General features: G+C 51.4%; 1 protein-coding gene across 1 annotated transcript in view; it reads right to left on the reverse strand.

The window, feature by feature from the left end:
* The window catches only part of CEP43 (centrosomal protein 43), a 31,646-nt gene that overhangs the window by 11,377 nt on the left and 544 nt on the right, over positions 1-19,725 (reverse strand). Inside the window, exons 2-7 of the mRNA XM_040449249.1 lie at positions 19,270-19,360; positions 15,330-15,384; positions 14,771-14,859; positions 13,753-13,890; positions 8,867-8,947; positions 6,668-6,728 (exon numbers count right to left, since the gene is read on the reverse strand). Coding sequence (XP_040305183.1) covers positions 6,668-6,728; positions 8,867-8,947; positions 13,753-13,890; positions 14,771-14,859; positions 15,330-15,384; positions 19,270-19,360 — 515 coding nt within the window. The remainder of the gene's footprint in view (positions 1-6,667; positions 6,729-8,866; positions 8,948-13,752; positions 13,891-14,770; positions 14,860-15,329; positions 15,385-19,269; positions 19,361-19,725) is intronic.

Raw genomic sequence — 19,725 nt, forward strand, 5'->3', positions numbered from 1 at the left:
CCCCCCCCCCCCCCCCCCCCCCCCCCCCCCCCCCCCCCCCCCCCCAGGTCAACACTAAGGTCTGATTCCAGAGCTTAGCCCTTAACACTCATGCCATGCCATTAAGTCGACTCGTATGAAATTGCACTTTTGTGGGTTCACACGGACACCTTCCCCAGGTTCGGCCTTCCACATCACAGAGGGCAGTGCTGCGGCCGGGGCCCGCACGTGTTGCAGAGGACTCTCCCGTGTCCCCCCACGGACGCCTCCCCCGTCCACGCTCTACTGCCGACCACACAAGGAACCGAATTCAACCAGAGTAGTATTCTCCAGCCGGGACTGCTGCTGGGAGTTAAGAGAGGAGGCGTGTGCAGGGGGAGAGGCGAGCGGGCGAGGAAGCAGTGAGGACGGCGCTCCAGGAGGACGCACCTTCGGTACGTGTACGGACAGGGTGGAGCGTGTGTGTTAACACACAGTTCACACTTCTCCAAGAGGCCGTGATCAGCCAACAGCAGGCAGGACACGTGCTACACAGTGTGGCCTTGTACAGATCCACACATTCCAGAAGTTCCTAACATAGATATATCAATTCTTGTAAAAGAAACGTCCGGGGCAAGAAACACCAACTTGTCCTCCTTTAGACGACACGCGGCACTTTCACACGGCAGAAACGTTTTACCGTCTCCCAAGCACTTTCTGGAAGTTCCCCATGTGATCAACTACAGAGAAGCACCACCCACCTACATGGCCCCCGGATTCATGCCCGATGCCATGTACGATCCATACCCGCTGAAACACGGATTGATTATGTTTTCAAAGACATATACATGTGGAAATAAATACCCTGACTCGTGACATTTAAACCCATTTACAACTACAGATACCGAGAAACACACTCTCTCCGTCAGAACACTCCTGAGAAAATTCAAAAGGTCGAGCCAGTGTGAAGTAAAATGGGACGTAAACGTAAAGCAACTTAACAAAACACAGGATTATTCCAAAAAGTCTCTCTCGCCCGTGAAGTCACGTAACGGTTTATGTGACGTAACTCCAGTCCCCGTGATGAACTGCAGATGCTTAGTGATCCCTCCCTCTCCATCCCTGGTGATCTCTGACTGGTCCTAGCAGTATCGCCGGTAAAGGCACAAGGACTAGTTTTAGGAAGACAACTTCCACAGACAAGCGCGCTCTGATGTTCGGCACAATACGCATTTTTAAAAGTAATAATTAGTTTGTTTTAAAACTGCAGTTCTCGGGGCGCCTGGGTGGCTCAGTCGGTTGAGCGCCCGACTTCGGCTCAGGTCATGATCTCACAGTCCGTGAGTTTGAGCCCCGCGTCGGGCTCTGTGCCGACAGCTCAGAGCCTGGAGCCTGTTTCAGATTCTGTGTCTCCCTCTCTCTCTGCCCCTCCCCGTTCATGCTCTGTCTCTCTCTGTCTCGAAGATAAATAAACGTTAGAAAAAAATTAAAACTATAGTTCTAGTCATCTAGGGGGTAAAATTTAAAAACACTCCATCTGCTTTGGAACTGGGCTCCAAATCCATTTCTAAACTACACAGGAATGTGTCACCCTAACTATGACTAAGTGTTTATCTAAAGAAGCCTTACTCAATCGGGTTCCTAATGAATTCACTCAACGTGACTCCAAATCACTTCTCCCGTTGGAAAACAAGCCACACTGACAGAAGGATTTATCAAAACATCGACAGGTTGCTACAAAAGCACTACAGAACTTTAAAACCGATTTCCACACGGGAAATCCGAGTCCTCTGAGCAACAAGAAGTCAAGTCACGACGTGTTCCCTAGAATCTGTTTAAATACCCTGCATCGTGGCTTGAGACGAGTCTGTCTTGTGCACATAGATTCAGTGACCGCAGTTTCCATCACGTACATGTGGACAAACTGGAGGAACCAAGGTAGCTAAAATTCAGCACTGTTTACAACAAACAAGTGTGACAACAACAGAAAGAATCCCTAGACGAATTCACTCCCTTCACATTCACTCCCTGGACGAGCTCAGAGCCCTCAGCGGTTGTGACGGGTTGAACGGTGTCTTCCCAAAAGGGAGAAGATGGAGCCCTAACCCCCGGTGCTCCAGAGCGTGCCCTCACCAATCGGGTCACGACAGATGGGACAGGTCACGAGGGCTCACGGCGCAGGAGGCAGGCCTGGCTCCCCAACGGGGAGGCCGCCCGGGGAGAACCCACAGGGGCATCCCGGCGGGAACGGAGCGACAGATGCACGCCGTCCTCACAGTCCTCAGAGGAACCGGGCGTGCGGACACCCCCCCTTTCACACCTGCGGCCTCCAGAACCATGAGACAGCAAGGGCTTGCTGTTTAAGCCACCAGGTGGGTGGTGCCTTGTCACAGCAGTCCTGCTCAGGGCTCCAGACAGTAGCCAACAGCCCTCCTGGAGGTCGGTCTTTTCACAGAAGCCACTGAGCAGCACGAAGAAAGCAGTCACTAAGTGCCCGTGCACCGACCTCGAGACTAATAACCGTCCTGGTAAATTACAGTAAAGTTGCAAGAAAGTTTCAGAATGTACCTAATTCTCTACAAGTACACTTACACATTTAGATTTCAGTCATTTCTAGATTAACAGAAAACTGACATCACAGAGAAAGAAGTTTCACGGTGAAAATAACTACAAATTTTCCAGGAACCAAATAATGAGTTACCACTAGAACATCTCGAGAACCAAAAAATACCAAAAAATCACCACTAGAATATCTTGACCACCAAAAAAATAATAATCATTCTGCTTTTCCAAACGAAAGGCTTAATCTGCACTGCTCATGCACAGAAACATCACACCTAAAGAAATAACCCACTTAAAAAAAAAAAAAAAAAAAAAGAGCAAACCCACTTTTGCAAAAGTACCTACGGGAACTAATTCCCTTCCTCGCTGGTGTCTCAAGCCCCCAGCTCTGCCCCTCCCCCCCACCCTGCCAGAGGCCTTTTTTGACCCAAGATTTAAAGAATTTTACTACAGCTGTAAAACTACATTTAGAATTCACTCACCTAGAAAATAACACCGTAGGTCTCGAAAGCCACAGAACATTTAAACTCCTCTAAAAACTTTCTCTAGACCACCATGCCTTTGACCCACAGACAATCTGCTATCCCTGCAGACGCACCCTACCTCTGGCTCTGAAAACAGACTAGAAAATGAGCCTCTGCACCGAGGCTCCGCTCTCCCAGATCCGGCCAGCAGCTCGGGGGCCAGCGGGAGAGGGCCTGGCTGTCCCCTCTCGAACGTGAAGCGGCCCCACGACGCGCAGCTGGCCGGGCACAAGTGCGAGTGGCCCAGCGCTGGGCCTGCTGCTCACCCACGTGTACCCATCCATTCAGGAAGGGGTGTGAGTGTGTGTGTGTGTGTGTGTGTGTGTGTGTGTGTGTGTGAGGGAGTGACGCTGCTCGAGTATCTAGAAAGCCCTGAGCAAAGTGCAAAGACACAGAGGCATGCCCACCCCACCCCCAAACGTACCCGCATGGCGGTCTTCACCCCTGCCCTCAATCAGTATCACGCTGGGCCGATCCCAGAATTTTGAAAACAAGGAATAACAAATTCAGAAGCATCCCTGTTTAAGAACTTGAGAAGCAATACGCTAACTAATTTGGATGTAAATCTAAAAAGATAAAAAATAAAAATTAAGAACAAAACAAAAAAGGAACTTGAGAAGCAAAACATACCTCCACACACACTAGATTTAAAACCCCTGAGAAACGATTACAAAAAGGATGATCTTTCCCATTACATTCAACGCGATGACAGAAAGCCTCTGAGTCTAAACATCGCAAACAAAAACTCCCTCACGTCTTAAACAACACACCTAAGTCAGTGGATTCCACCAGTATGCACCACAACTGGCACCGGGTCGGCAGCACCAAAGGGTTTACGGTGAAACTGATCAGTACAGACTCCGGAAGTCTGGAGTCCAGACCAGTACAGACGACGCTCCGGAAGGAGGGCTCCCGACACACGGAGAACGTTTACCGCCAGGCCCGCCCACCCAAGACCCCTCCACCCAGGACTCCAATGCCCCCGGCCACCCTCCACCACCCTTCAGCATCTCACAAAGGAACAAAAACCAGAAATGTAACTTTTATGCAACCAACTTAAATTCGCTCCAAAACCTTGGATTTTGCTCTGCATATTGACAGGTTTATCGTAACAAGTACAAATCAAATATATATACGTACATATATATATATACACACGTATACATATACATATAGACATGAATGATTTTTGAAGCTCATTTCTAGTATGGATATAACTTCTCTGAAAACAGCCAAGGATCTCCAAATAAGCCCTAAGTCCCGAGCCTTCCTGCTTCCTGCCTGCAGAAGAACACGACCCGTCCACGCCCCTGCTCCCTGCTCGGCGTGGGGCTCTCCTGCTGCTCCGCCCGTGGTCCCCACACTGGCTCCTGGCAGGCGGGGCCACGCTCACAGCTTTGCACCCTGGGAAAGGCCACCTAGCTACCCTGTGAAGGGCCCAACGTCAACGTCCACAGGCAGCTCGGTATTTGATTATTAAGATGTTAAGAGTGTTAGGATATTAAGGACACTGGAAACCCACCGCACATGCAGGCAAGGCAGAGAGGCATTGGAATGAGAGCTAAGGGCTCACCTATCAGGCCGGAAATAGGGGATGCTGGGTGCGATACAGATTTATAATGGCAATTCAGAAACAAGATCAAGGAGGGGGGGAGCGGGGGAAGGTTTCAAAGTGGCTAAGTATCTTTGGTCAGAAATACAAAAATGAGATAAAAGGGGCCCGACTGATAGCCTACAATTCCGGGGCATGGGCCTGTCCACATTCTTCAATCGCCCCCCCAGGTCGGGGGACCACGAGGCCTGCCCGCTGTAGACTGAAGGGTAAAGTCTGGGCCCACCACGGCTGCATTTCACTACAAAGTGAAAATTCATCTTTTGACGTGCTTTGGTTCTATGTATAGACCTCTTCGAAATGTCTGAACCAGGAAGATTGGATGAAAATGTAATACTATGAAATATGCTTTTAACGTTTTTGAAAAGTCCAACAAATTGATCAAATGTATCTTTAAAAAAACTACGCTGTTTTATATCGTTAGCCATCTTTCTTAAGGGGGGCCTCACCTCTCCAATGAGACTGTCACCTGTTTCGGTGGGGACCACGGTGAAGTGCCCACAGCGCTTAACACAGTGATGTGCACCGCACACGTGTTCAAACGTACCTGCTAAATACCACTCTAAAGGGTCTTCTCACGTAGAAACACACACAGACGACACGAACAAGTACAATAACGGGAATTTACTGGTGAAACCACAAGAATGAAGGCAGCTAACACAACAAATCCAGGGTTTAAAAGCCCTTTAACTTTGAAGGTCTTCAATTATAAGCTAAGGTTCCACAAGAACGGAAGCATCTCACAGAACTAAAAACGAAATACCTTAAATATCTTATCCTAAACAGGTATGAGAACTGTCCTGATGAGTAGTGTGCTTCCAAGAACTCTAATACTTAAATTTTAAAAGCAGCTAATCTAGGGGCGCCTGGGTGGCACAGTCGGTTGAGCGTCCGACTTCAGCCAGGTCACGATCTCGCGGTTCCGTGAGTTCGAGCCCCGCGTCGGGCTCCGGGCTGACGGCTCGGAGCCTGGAGCCTGTTTCCGATTCTGTGTCTCCCTCTCTCTCTGCCCCTCCCCCGTTCATGCTCTGTCTCTCTCTGTCCCAAAAATAAATAAACGTTGAAAAAAAAAATTAAAAAAAATAAATAAATAAAAGCAGCTAATCTACTGGCTGGGTCAATTTTTGTCATCTCTGGGCGAGGAAAAAAACGCAGCCAGGCACAGATTCCTGATGACTCAGTGCGCCTACCCTGTGCACCCCCACACACCCCCCGCCCCAGGCACCCCCGCGGCCAGGGCTTCGTGGAAAGGCTCGTCATCGACATCAATGTGCAACAGGAAGGTGAGTTGCTGAATGCTGAACACCTTTCATTTATCGCCCGGAACTTATCCAAAAAGTAGTCTGATGTTCTATTTACCTCAGATAAAAATCATAACGTTAAGAATAAGAACAGGACCCCCTCCCCTGCTCATGCTGTCTCTCTCTGTCTCAAAAATAAAAACGTTAAAAAAATTTTTTTTTTTTTTTTTTAAAGGGGCGCCTAGGTGGTTCAGTCGGTTGAGCATCCGACTTCGGCTCAGGTCATGATCTCACAGTTTGTGAATTCGAGCCCCGCATCAGGCTCTGTGCCGACAGCTCGGAGCCTGGAGCCTGCTGCGGATTCTGTGTCTCCCTCTCTCTCTGCCCCTGCCCTGCTCATGCTCTGTCTCTCAAAAATAAATAAAAACATTAAAAAAAAAATTTGTAAAAACAATATGTATAGGACCATCCAAAGGGAAAATAAATATTTTCGACTTTTTTTTGGACAAAACAAAGAATTCTCGAAGTAAAATTAACAGCACATTTGAAAAATACAACAGTATGATTTTCACCCGGATAAAAACTGAAAGTCAGATTACTTTTCTCGGCACCGTGACTTTATCACAAGTGACCGCAGACAAAGGAGCACGGGCCCAGGGCGGGCAGGGACCGTCCGGCAGGGACCCAGTACCCGGCAGGGACCCGCGGCCCCCAGGCTGGCAGTCTGCTGTGGCGCGGGCTGCGCTCCCCCTCTGCCCTTGCGCGTGTTACCTTGGCACCAGACTTCCGCCTGCTTGTCTTCTTCTTACCTTGTCCTGTGTACCTTGGTATCTGAGCATGAGAATAAAATGACATTTTACCACAAAGCATATATCTTCAAAAAGAAACTAATTCATCACCAAACTAATGAAGCTTCCGATTAGCAAAGTTCTTAAAACTGGAAACCTGAATCAATCTGTTCCTTTTAGAGGCCCACTATTTTTTTTTCTTCTCTTGCCTTAACTCCTTTCCTCAAGTGGTTCAACCCACGGGGAACCGCTGGGCCTCACGGCTACCCGGTCACCCGTCCACACCGCGGCCGCAGCCCGCCCCACGGCAGCTGTGCGGGCAACCGCTCCTCCGGGCCCTCCCGGGCCGGCTTCCCGAAGCTTCCTCGGGAGCACACAGCACGGGCTCTGAAAGTCGGGCTGGCCCCAAGGCCTGACCACGACTTCCCAGGGTCCCCAGGCCCCTCTGTGGGCTCCCGGGCCGGTAAGGCACCTGCTCTAAGACACAGGCTCTCCTCAGAGCCCAAAATGATTCAGAGAGCACCGAGCTGTAAAAGAAAGCAGGCGAGTGAAAGGTGGGGAAAGTGCCAAAACTCCGAATCCACACGTCAGCGCTACCAGGAACCACGTTCCCACCATCAGAAGGCCTCCCATTGACACGAGTCGGCCGTGGCACCGGGAGCGGCCACGGCCACCCGGAGCACGGAGGACCGCCCTCTCAATCACCCTTCAAGACGACATCACTGTCCTGTGAGCACGTGGGGCAACGTTCCCCCGCCAGCTAACGTCAACGATCCTCATCAAAACTTCTAGATCTTGAAACTTAAGTCTGTGCACAGAGAGTAAGAACATGCGAAAGGCTTTGCTATCTTATCCTGAAGACCCACCGCGTGCTAAAGTCGGTGCTGCTAATTGGCTTTAAAAAAATACTGTTGAAAAAAAAAAAATTAAAAAAAAAAAAAAAAAATACTGCTACTCTGCTAAAGAGGGAGCGTCCAGAGAGCTCAATGCTGTGGGCACTGATGTTCTGGAATATGCGTTAATTTGAACCCCTTCCCAGCCAGACATTTTCACAGAAAGCAGTGCTGCTCACAAAGGCTCTGACAGCTGACAATTCATTTAAAGGGTCTTCTTAAATTCACTCACAACCTCGTTCTCTCTGTTACTGTGGTCACGGCCTCCCATGAGCATCAAGGGAAAACCTTCCCCACAGAAAAAGCTCACCAGACCTCGGGGAGAGGGGACCGCTACACACGGGATGACGGCCCCTTCCCGCGGCGGGAAATAAAGCACCAAACCCTTTGGTCTCCAAATCGGAAAAATGAAAAGGAGCAGCCACATCCAAGAACCGGCGACAACACAGCAGGGACCGCTCACGGTGTCTGAGCCCGGGCGTCTGAGACAGAGAAACCCCCTCTACCACGTCCGGCCCCTACGCGTCGCCTCACCTGGAACCACCCGCACAGCTCCTCCAGCGCGTCACCCTAACCCTGCGGGCTGGAGATCAGAGCGACGGTCCCAACGCCACCCGACCCGACCCCACCCCACTCCGGCTAGGACTGGCCCGTTCCACCGGTGCGCGCTGCGCCCGACCGGTCACGGGGCGGCACGCTCCCAAAGCATCCTGCTTCTGCCGCCCTGTTGCCCCTGGCTTCCAGTCCCAGGGTCCCGCTCTAGTCCCGTCCAGGGTGCCAAATCCCTGAGACCGGAAGGCCTCGGCTCAACAACCCATAGCCGCCCCCTACGCACCCGGCCAGAGCAAACGTACGTTCGTATGAATCCTCCAAATGGCTCGCTAACATAAAACCCTTGTAATTTACCATCCAAACTGGTCCCCCATCTGCGATATTCAACACAACGATATCCTGGAACCACAGTCTGGAACCTAGTACCCTCGAGCCAGGAATGTATAAGCGAAGAGTAAGTAAATGTCCTGGTCAGCTGAGGAAGAAGATGTTCCAAGGACCAAACTGAGGAAGAAGATGTTCCAAGGACCACATGAGCCCACAGATCCCCCAATTCTGTTATTCAACAGCATATTCCTCTCCAGGACGCAAAATTCAACACAGTCCCAACCAAGGGAAATAATCTGTAAAACCACACGCTGCATCAGGGGAAAGACGCGTCTTCGCGAAACTACGCAGCGCTGGCGTCAGTCACGCGACGGGAGAGACGGCAGCAGAGTCCCCGCGGCCGGCTCACCTTGCTGGGACCGCTGTGTGCGCTCGTCTTGCCGTCCGGTGACTTCGGTGGAGAATGCACATCAGAGAGATCTAGCGCACCCTGAAACATTTCACAGTTTAAAATTAAAACAGGTTCAGAGCAAAACATAAATATACTAATCATGCCTCAACGGAATTGTAGCATTTAAAACTACTACAGGACGTTGGTGTTTTTGTAATTAACGTAAATATTCTTATGAGATTTTCCCCAATTTTACTACAACAGAAACAAAACGAAACACACTTAGATCCCAATCACCTAAGTATTTCGCTCAATGACCTTGACCCAGTCTCCCCGCCCAGCCCGCGTGAACCCAGCCGGCCCGTGAGCCACAGCCCTGCTTGCAGACTCGCTTCCCTACCCCGCTGTGTCTCCATCGTATCAACGAGCAACTCTCGTGAGTCGCCCTCTTCGACGACCACGCCCCTGCCTTCCTCCTCTCTGAGCCCAGTGCCCGTCCAGCCCTGTCACCGCCCGTCACCGCCCACGTCCGCGTCACACAACCACCGTCTGCAGGGCAGCAGCGCACGGCCGGTCAGCTCTCGGCGCTACGCTGAACGCAAAGGAGAAATTCTGCCATGTTTCTTGACCGGAAATCACCTCCTAAACTTCACCCGCTCCATCATCACAAGCTCTGTGCACCGCATGCGTGTTAAACATCGGTCACTTTGCCAGAAGAACCCTTCCAACAACTGCAGCTTTTAAACGCGAAAACACGCTGCGCTGCACACCTTCGCTCCTCCGGCGGCCCCATGACGTCGAGTAACGGCGTCGCCTTGTCCCACGCTGACCGCCTCACCTCACCTCTGCAAACTTCTCTTCTTCCCGATTACCCTCCAAGGCCCTAGCCCTCTGCCAAGATATCAGCTCACTCGGTCTGGCCGCTTCTTCCTTCACAGGGGATCTTTTTCTGCCCGTTTGTCTCTGTGTTTACAGCCACTGTCCTGGTCGAGATACGCCTTCCCCCGATCTCGCCATCTAACCTTCCCAAACGTGTACAAACGTGTACCTCCCGTGGATGCAAGTCTACAAAAGCTTCCCACTGACCGTGAACGCCCGATCTGTTAAGAATGCCTGTCCCCAACAGAGGCCTGACGTGAGGAGAGAGGGCCGGGCCGCAGCAGGCACGGCCACAGGCAGGTGGGGCCAGGGCTCAGCTCCAACGGCAGTCAGCAGGGAGAGAGGACGAGCAAGAGGCAACATCCCAAAAGGCAGAGTGGAAGAGAGGCTGGGAATGAGAAACTCCCCGGCCGGAGGCGGGGGTGATGTGCCACTGCAGGGGGACAAGGGATCAGAAGGCGAGAAAGCAAAAGCCACTTTCAAGGACGAGCCATCTGCCTCAAGCTCAAGGTCCCAAGTTTCAAAAAAGGACGTAAGGCCAGAAAGACGAGTCGACGCGTCAAGACTGAGGAATCTGGACGCTGTCTGGTTGCCATCACACGGTGAGTGCAATTTCTACAGAGGAAAGGAACAGATGAAGAGCTGAGCTTCAACACGGAGTCGGCAACAGCGAAGGGTGCAGACCGAGCGCCGAGGGCACCCGCAGGTGCCGCTGAGCTGGACGGGGGCGACCACGAGGCGCTCCCGGGGAGGACAGGGCTCACCAGGGGTAGTGCAGACCGGCGAGTGCAGGACTCCACGCGGGGGCACATCCAACACCCTCTGCCAAGTCAACTCAAAGTCCCGGGCGAGGATGCGGGCCCGGCAACCGGATTCTTCAGGTGGTTTAAAATGCAATTTGGGGGGCACCTGGGTGGCTCAGTCGGTTAAGCATCCGACTTCAGCTCAGGTCACGATCTCGTGGTCCATGAATTCGAGCCCCGCATCGGGCTCTGGGCTGATGGCTCAGAGCGTGGAGCCTGCTTCTGGTTCTGTGTCTCCCTCTCTCTCTGCCCCTCCCCCGTTCATACTCTGTCTCTCTCGGTCTCAAAAATAAATAAACGTTAAAAAAAAATTTTTTTTTTTTTTTAAATAAAATAAAATAAAATGCAATTTGGGTAAAGGCATCACTAACTGACTTCAGTGGGCTTAATCCACAGCTGGTTTTCTTCCCCGGCGTCAGAAGTCAAAGATTAATTTAAAAAAAACCTACCATTTCCTACCATTTTTTATTTCACTATATAAACGACAGGCTTCCTCTCAAAGTTATGAACACTAGTGAAAGACAGAAGAGCCAAAATGGACACCCGTGAGTTCCCTACTTTAAATATGAACTCGACTCCGGATTTATTTGTGTGCACCCACACGCACACGCACACGCGAAGTACACACCCCAATATTAAGAGGGGAAAAGTAGCAGAAAGTAGGTATCTCGCAGCGGTCTCCGGCCTCGTGACGCCACGGAAGCCTCCTCCGGGCCCGTCTGACAGACCGCGGCCGTGACACGGGCTAGGCTGATCGGGGAGGCGCCGGGGCCTCCGGTCACGACGACGGAAGAAGGCACCGCTGAGTTTCCATTTTCAGACCGAACCCACTGGGAGAGACAGCTCTGACCGGGTCCCGGCTCGAGGCCGACCCCCCCCACCCCGTCCACAGCACACAGAGCTGGCCGGTGACGGCGGCTTCAGGCGGGACAGGGAGTCCTCCTGACGGAGGGACCGACCGAGGCCACCAGGGGAGAGGCAGCTCCTCGGAGCGAGACCGAGGAGGCACAGGCACACGACCGACACACACAGAGAAGCGGAGGGCGAGAGCTGGGGCTGCGCGGTCACGCGGGAGGAGGCGGATTTCTGTGTCTCGTGCGGCTTCCGCTCGGTCAGAAGATAAAGCTGGTTTTTTCACACAGGACTCAGACGCCCGAGTGAGCCGACCAGGCGGGGATGTTTGTGAAGGGCTGGAAATCCTGGTTTCAAGCCGGGAGGAGGCGCTGAGCCGGATGTGGGGAGCCCTCCTGACGGGAATGGTAACAACACGAGACACGGTGGCAACACAGGCCAAACCTTACGAGACCTCTACGTGCCCGGACGACCTCGGTCCGCACTACGACCCTCGAGGTCATTTCTAGTCTCTCCGTCTCATAGGTGAGGACCCAGGGCGCGTGAAGGTTAAGTGACCTCCGGGAGGTGACCCCAGCAGCCCGGCTCCGCGTCCGAGCCAAGGCTGGCGCGTGAGGGAGGGACGGTGAACCAGAGACGACGACGACGATGACGCGGGTGGCTGGCGCTGCAGGGAGATGGACCGAAGGGCGACCCGGAAGGAAAGAGGAGGGCAGGCAGACAGACACGGCTCACCACCACCCACCGGCCCAGGAGAGAGCAGGAAGCGAGGAGGTCTGGAGTTCCTTAAGTTCATGCGACTTCTTCTTCGCCACTAGCTGGTACGACGCCCATCCCATGATAAGCACCACCAGACACTGGGGAAACAACTACAAACGAGTGAAATTACACCCACAAGCTGAGCGACAACGTGGGCTCTGCGTGGGCTGACTTGCTCACCCACCGGGACGCGGGTCTCACCGGGACGCGGGTCTGCTTCCTGCCGCTCGGGACACCTTCCCGGTCCTGTCCCCTCCTGTCCTCCCGCAGCAAGATGGGGTTTAACGACTGGAAACGACCGCTGCCCCTGGGGCGCCCGGGGGGGCTCAGCTGGTTAAGCGTCCGGCTTCGGCTCAGGCCACGATCTCCCGGTTCATGGGTTCAAGCCCCGCATCCGGCTCTGTGCTGACAGCTCAGAGCCTGGAGCCTGCTTCCGATTCTGTGTCTCCCCCTCTCTCTGCCCCTCCCCTGCTCATGCTCTGTCTCTCTCCCACTCTCTCTCAAAAATAAGTAAACACTGAATTAAAAAAAGAAACCACTGCCCCCTTTAACTAACCTTACTGCTCGTAAAATGCTCAGAACCAATCACTTACTGGATACTCCCTCTGGTATCACGAGCGTCACGTCAACGTCTGTTTCCTTACGTGAGCGCATTCCAGCTTGAATAGCCCTCAACTCTTCTAGTCCAAGAAACGTTCTCATATCTTATCTTTTCATTGGAAGTGTCTGTTAGGCCTTACATGTAACAGGTGCTCAGTCAGGCTTTCCTGATGTTCAAAGATCCTAACAGAAAATAAACTCTGAGGCTGTGTACGTGGCAGTGTGCAACCCCCACAACCTTACCTATAAACCCGGGACTCGTGGGACTAAAACACACCATCAGCCAGGTGTCTGAGACGACTACCATACCATCCACATCTGTGAGACAGCGTCTTTACATAAAGCTAACGTTTGCAAATAGAAATCAGACCATTAACCTCATTAGTGGGATTTCTAAACAAAAGGAATAAGAACACAAAAGCTTGGAAATGTCCAGAAACTAAGCATGACCAACAGCTTAACCGGCTCTACGTCTCTTTTTCAAAAGCCTTTAAGTTCAAAGTGTTGTTAACCAGCCTCTAATGCAGCCCTGTTGGTTGAAATGGTAACCAGACAGCGGCTAACAACACGCGCAGTGTCCTCCACGCTTCGCGTGCACTAACTCCTGCATCAGGCTCTGCGATGCCCGTGAGGCGGCCTCTCTCCCCACCCCACACAGGAGCCACTGGGGAGGGACGGCTCACCTAGAGCCAACGGCTAGTGGGTGGACGAGCTGGAGCCCGTTCCAGGGAGCCTGGCCCCTGACCCCAACAGGGTGTTGTAGGTTGACCCCACGTGTTGACCCCACGTCCGTCTACACAACGAGTGCAGCTCCAGACTGGGAGCTACCATTTCTCCGATTTTCCTCAAACTGTGCGTGTATACAATCTGAGTGTGTTTCGTTTTGCTTTAAGGGAACAGCTTCTTTCCGTTTAAACTCTGACTCACTATGTATGCAAACACGTGCGTGGCTCTGCTGAGCAGCCAATACTTAAAATAAACAAAGATAACGAAGGCTAGGACTGTACTCACCTCCCCGTTGGTTGATCCTTTTTCTTTCTGTTGACAACGTCTGATCACTTCTAATAATAAAGGTCCACCCACAGTACCTTCTGCTTCAATAATACCTAGGTCTCGGGCTAAATTCTCTCGACCTTCAAGACCTTGAAACTAGGGCAGAAATAAGACGTGAGAAGTAAGATATAAACTGCACAAAAGTATGCAAATTATTTTCAGAGATTAAAGGAAAATATTTTTGAAATTGAAAGAGATCTCTAAACTCAGAGAGACCATTTTTCTAACAAATAAAATGCTTACTTAAAAAAGACTATCTAGGGGCGCCTGGGTGGCTCAGTCGGCTGAGCATCTGACTTTGGCTCAGGTCATGATCTCACTGTCTGTGAGTTCGAGCCCCACATCGGGCTCTGTGCTGAGCTGAGCTCGGAGCCTGGAACCTGCTGCGGATTCTGTGTCTCCCCCTCTCTCTGCTCCTCCCCCACTCACACTCTGTGTCTCTCTCTCTCTCTTTAAATTTAAATAAACTTGGGGTGCCTGGGTGGCTCAGTCGGTTGAGCCTCCGGCTTCGGCTCAGGTCATGATCTCACGGTTCATGGGTTCAAGCCCCACCTTGGGCTCTGTGCTGACAGCTCAGAGCCTGGAGCCTGCTTCAGACTCTGTCTCCCTCTCTCTCTGCCCCTAACCCACTCACATTCTGTCTCTGTCTCTCTCAAAAATAAACATTAAAAAAAAATTTTTTTTAAATTATCTCTTTCCTTTACCAAGTCCCTACACCCAAAGTCCCCATTAATGGGTGTCGTCACGCCATGAAAGACTCCTTTCTATGAAGGAGTTCTATGAAGTTCTAGGAAGCAGCACTGGAACCAAGTAGCTACCGTGCAGACGGCTTTTATGAAAGACAGATAATCAACTGCCAAAGAAACCTCTACGCAAGACACTGCAAATTGTCAAATTTCATGAAGTTTCGGCTTAACCGAACCCACTTGTGACAGAGAAAGTTTCAAACGGTAGATGCAAAAGTCATTATTCTTACTGTGCTAGTTTCAGGCTGAAAAACGGCCAAGGTGAAGTCAAGATGGAAAAACTGAAGAAACTCTGCAACAAGACCAGCCACCAGCCGGCCTGCAAAAAAGCGAGAGCTGATGAGCATATGCCTCCCCTCCGGGAACCCCGAAGCCTCCTCGTGGACACCATGAAATAAGCCCAACCCACTGACGGGAAAAACGAGGCTTCTAAACCGTTTCACCGCAAACTGATCTTAGAAGAACACGGTCACGCAATGAACATCTCGAGTCTCCTCGTTTTTCTCGTAGGATCATCAGTTTGGAGCCAACTGTTAATCAGACAACTTGACATTTCACAGGTGGGCTCGAGTGTTCCGCTCCTTAGAGCGCTTTTAGCCAACAATTTCCCATGACCGATGATATTTAAACAACTTAACAGCTGTTCAATAAATGGCAATTTTAAAGTGAGGAGTTGTAAGAATCACAGACCTCAAAAAACATCTCAAACCCCTGCTCTCTCCGAAACGGAGCCATCATTTGACAATCCGGAGAGAGACAAAACAAACAAGAACCAGCTGAACATCTTACCATCTCTCGTGTTCAAGAACTTTCTCAGGCTCTCATTGACTAGAGGAGTTTTGTTCTGTTAAAAAACGAAATACTGTGTCATGTGTTTATCCTAAAAACAACTACGACGTGTGGTTTAACATTTAATGTTTTGGCAAAGATATAAATGAGATACGGTCACTCGCAAAATTATGGTCAAGCCCATTCCAAAACTCCTAACTACTATAAAAACTCTTCCGTACTACTTAATGTTTCAAACTTAATTAAACGAAACTATACGTGAAATGTGTATTTATTTATAGTTGGTGGGGTGCCTGGGTGGCTCAGTGGGTTGAGCATCTGACTTCAGCTCAGGTCATGATCTCGTGGTCTGTGAGTTCAAGCCCCAAGTCGGGCTCTGTGCTGACAGCTCGGAGCATGGAGCCTGCTTCCGATTCTGTGTCTCCCTCTCTCTCTTCCCCTCCCCCGCTCATGCTCTGTCTCTCTCTCTCTGTCAAAAATAAGTAAACTTTAAAAAAATTTATTTATAATTGGTAAACATTTCATAAACTGCTTATTAAACTACTTTAGAGCCTAAGTCTTCAAGCGCTCCTGCAAAATGACATTACGTTTACTTACAAAAACAACTGTTTACTATTCCAAACACGTGAAGCTGACATTTTGTCGCCGGGCACATCTACCATTTATAGCACGCTTACAGTGAGCGGGACTCAAATTACACACTTGCTACTCCCCGCTCGTCAGCAGTATGTGAGATGATTTTCCGCAGTGCACGGGCCAGCTTGTTTCTGTCATTAGACGTGTATTCGGATACAGGAACGATACCTGTGGGTCACCCCAGCTTCCTTAAGCAGACTGAACTACAGGTATAACGGGGGCCTCACGCTCCACCAACGGGACTGTAAATGGTGCAATCACTTGGGAAAGTAATCTGGCAATGTTTTCAAAAGCTGAAACCACCCCTCCCCTAGGACCCATCTGTAGGTATTTTCTCGAAGAAAAGCACGGATCCAAGCAAAGATGTGCACGTGAACGTTCCCAGAAGCCCCGTTTGTAAGAAACGTGGCAACAAGTCAAAAGTTCATCCCCAGGTGAGTAAACAGCCACGTGACCACACAGCGGGCACTACGCGGGAGGGGGATGGGACCGGCCAGCAACACAAAGGACATGAAGAATCTCGAAGCGTCACGCGGAATGAATGCAGCCAGGTCGAGGCAGAAAGGAGCCTAGGCTGCAGGATTCCACTTGAATGGCACTTACAGGCATGGATGCCCAGGGCCGGGAAGGGTGTTACAAAGAGGTCCGAGGAAGCTTTGGAGGGTCAGGAGGCGGCCACTATCTTGCCTGCCTCATGGTTGCATAAATTTGTTAAAATGTAACATGTTGTACGTTTAAGTATGTTGAATTTACTGTGGGTCAATTCTATCTGAATAAAGTTGTTTTTAAAAAACCAAAAAGATAAGGAAGGGAAAGAAGACAAAGGTCCTTGGGGCGCCTGGGGGGCTCAGTCGGTTGAGCGTCCGACTTCCGCTCAGGTCATGATCTCACAGTTCGTGGGTTCAAGCCCCGCGTCGGGCTCTGTGCTGACGGCTCAGAGCCTGGAGCCTTCTTCGGATTCCGTGTCTCTGGCTCTCTCTGCCCCTCCCCCACTCACGCTCTGTCTCTGTCTCTCTTCTCTCAAAAATAAACATTAAAAAAAAAAAAGAAGAACACGGAGGTCCTTAATAGGTTGGTCTAGGGAATTTTAAGACAGTGAGTCGACTGAAATATTTAAAGAAAGTGGAGGACAAGATCAGATGTGGATAAAAACAGCCAATCGAGGAGCACTGTGGAGAAGCACTTCAGGAAGACAGCGAGGGACACGAGCAAAGGGGAGACTAGAGGGAAGGAACGGGCAAGGTGGAAAAGAAGTAGCTAAACACAGGCTAGGAGGGCAGCAGAGAACCTCAGACGTCTCAGGTACAGTGTGACACAGCCAGGCAACTCACTGGACACACAGAAAGAGCAGGGTCCAGGCACCTCTCTGATGTCCCGCTTGGATACAGAGCTGTCCCCGTGAGCCCAATCGGTCTAGCAGGCACCGTGACAGGTCTGAGGCTCACGCTATGGATCAAAGCTGCAGGGCTGAAGTCACTGCTGTGGCCAAGGTCATCGGGGAGAGAACACAGAACGAACGAGAACCACCAGATAACGCGCCAGGGATTTAAGCGAGGTGCACAGGACAAAGATCACGCTAAAGGAACCAAGGAGGGGTCAAAAGGAAAAAAGAAGAAAACAGAAAAAAGCCCCAAAACTCCGGGGAGACTTTCGGGGAGAGAAGGATTAAGAATGCCAAATGCTGCAAAGAACTAAGATAGGTAAGAACTAAAATACGGTCAATAAGGAGATTCTTCTTGACCTCAGCAAAAGGAGTTACTTAGATGTAGCAGATTTAAAACCAATTTTTTTTTTTAATTTTTTTTCCAACGTTTTTATTTATTTTTGGGACAGAGAGAGACGGAGCATGAACGGGGGAGGGGCAGAGAGAGAGGGAGACACAGAATCGGAAACAGGCTCCAGGCTCTGAGCCATCAGCCCAGAGCCTGACGCGGGGCTCGAACTCACGGACCGCGAGATCGTGACCTGGCTGAAGTTGGACGCTTAACCGACTGAAACCAATTTAAATGGACTGAAGATATTAACAGATTAAAGGATGCCTAGAACTTAAGAGATAAGACCTACACGCTCTTTCCAAACTTGGCTGTGAGGGGAAGAGCCAGCGGGGTATTAAAAGCGGAACATGAGTCAAGCAAAGAGTTAAGGGAGAGAGCAAAGACACAGCAAACAGCTAAGGAGCTGAGAGTACCTAGAAGGCAAAACGCAGACAAAGTGACCACTGATGGACGAGACAGAGCCTCCTCCGCCAAAGCAGGAAGGAAAGAGGCACAGATAAATACAGATGCGGGCAAGCTTTTCCTGGGCGAGCGACAGATGGGGGCGGGGCACACACCAATCGTCAGGACTGGATGCTTCTATTTCCCTGTGAAGCAAGAAGCGAGAGTGGCCGTTGACAGTGAGGGGAACGGGAGGTGGACGTCGGTGTGGGCCGAGCGGGAGGTGCTGAGCGAGGTGCAGGGCCTGCTCGGACCCGGCCGAGGCCGGCACCCAGCAGCCAGTCACAGCAGCAGGCCACGCTGGGTGACCGCTCTAGCACACACGTGCACAAGCAGGGAGGGGAGCAGTCTGCTGAATTGAAGGACCTTCGCGGCTTTTCCCAGCGCAAGTATGGCTGGAAGGCGAGGCAGCTGCGGTTTCTGAGACACGGGCCACGGGGTCCAGACAAGTCAAGAACAGAGGCCAGCCGAGAGAAGACGGACACCTGGACAAACACAGAAGAGCCAGGAATCGAAGCGCTTCAGCAAGTTGAGGGGGGGGGAGGTGGCGCAGGCACCTAAGTCTAAAGAGGTAAGGAGATTAGACGGATTTGCCACAGAGGGCGGTGAAGACCCTGATGGTGGAGTGACTGTCGCCGACCAGTTCCCGAATACTTATTCAGAGTGGTGGTGAGACTGTGTGCCCCCACCGGGCGGGTGTTCACAATGCACACTGACACAGTAAAGGTCCTGAAGGATCCTGCCGGGAACTCGCCGACCATGGAACCATTTCTTCAAGCAGCTCCTATGACCTTGTTGTCCAGACTTCCCCTACGGGAAGGGATCTATCTACACCACCTAAGATTTACCACCAGCCTCAGACTTACCGTGGGACCTTAACTTTCTTTAGATCACCCCAAACAATCTAAAATACAGGCAAAAAGAGAGTCATTTTGCCTCCCTTCCAATAGCAAAGAAATGTAATCCTTAGTAACTCAAACTCCTCGCCGGCTACACGCTACCGTAAGCAGCATTTTAGAATGATCTCTAAGTAATTAAAAATCAAACATCAACGAACAGGGTAATATTGAAATTTGTAGATTTCATACCTCTACTTTTTCTTGCTCTTCTAGGGCTAAAAACACAGCTGCTCGGAGTTCAGCCTTTTTTTTAAAGGGGGTAAAGGAACACAAATGGTTTCAAGGCAATTTCCATGGCAAGAAGCGCACGCATACGGCGTACGTTCCACGGGCGCCATCCCCACCGTCTAAAAGCCAAACAACGACAACCAACGGCGGGCAGGTACCGGCGGGGCGGTCAGGAGGCGCCCCGCGAGCTCTCTCCGCCGCCCCCCGCCTTCCCCCGGGGCCCACCCCCCCGGGCCTGGCCCCGCTTTCGCGTCCGCGACCACGCCAACTAGTTCTGGCGCGCCCGAGGAGAAAGAAGTCCTCCCGGGGTGACACGCCGCAGCTGGGACCGCGACCACCCGCACCGGGGGCAGGGGGAGGGACCGCCTCGCCCGCGCGCCGCGCCCCACCCGGGGGCTCCCGGCGCGGACGGCCACG

This window comes from Herpailurus yagouaroundi, unplaced genomic scaffold (genome assembly GCF_014898765.1).
Source record: "Herpailurus yagouaroundi ecotype Mexico unplaced genomic scaffold, PumYag 198, whole genome shotgun sequence".
NCBI lineage: Eukaryota > Metazoa > Chordata > Mammalia > Carnivora > Felidae > Herpailurus > Herpailurus yagouaroundi.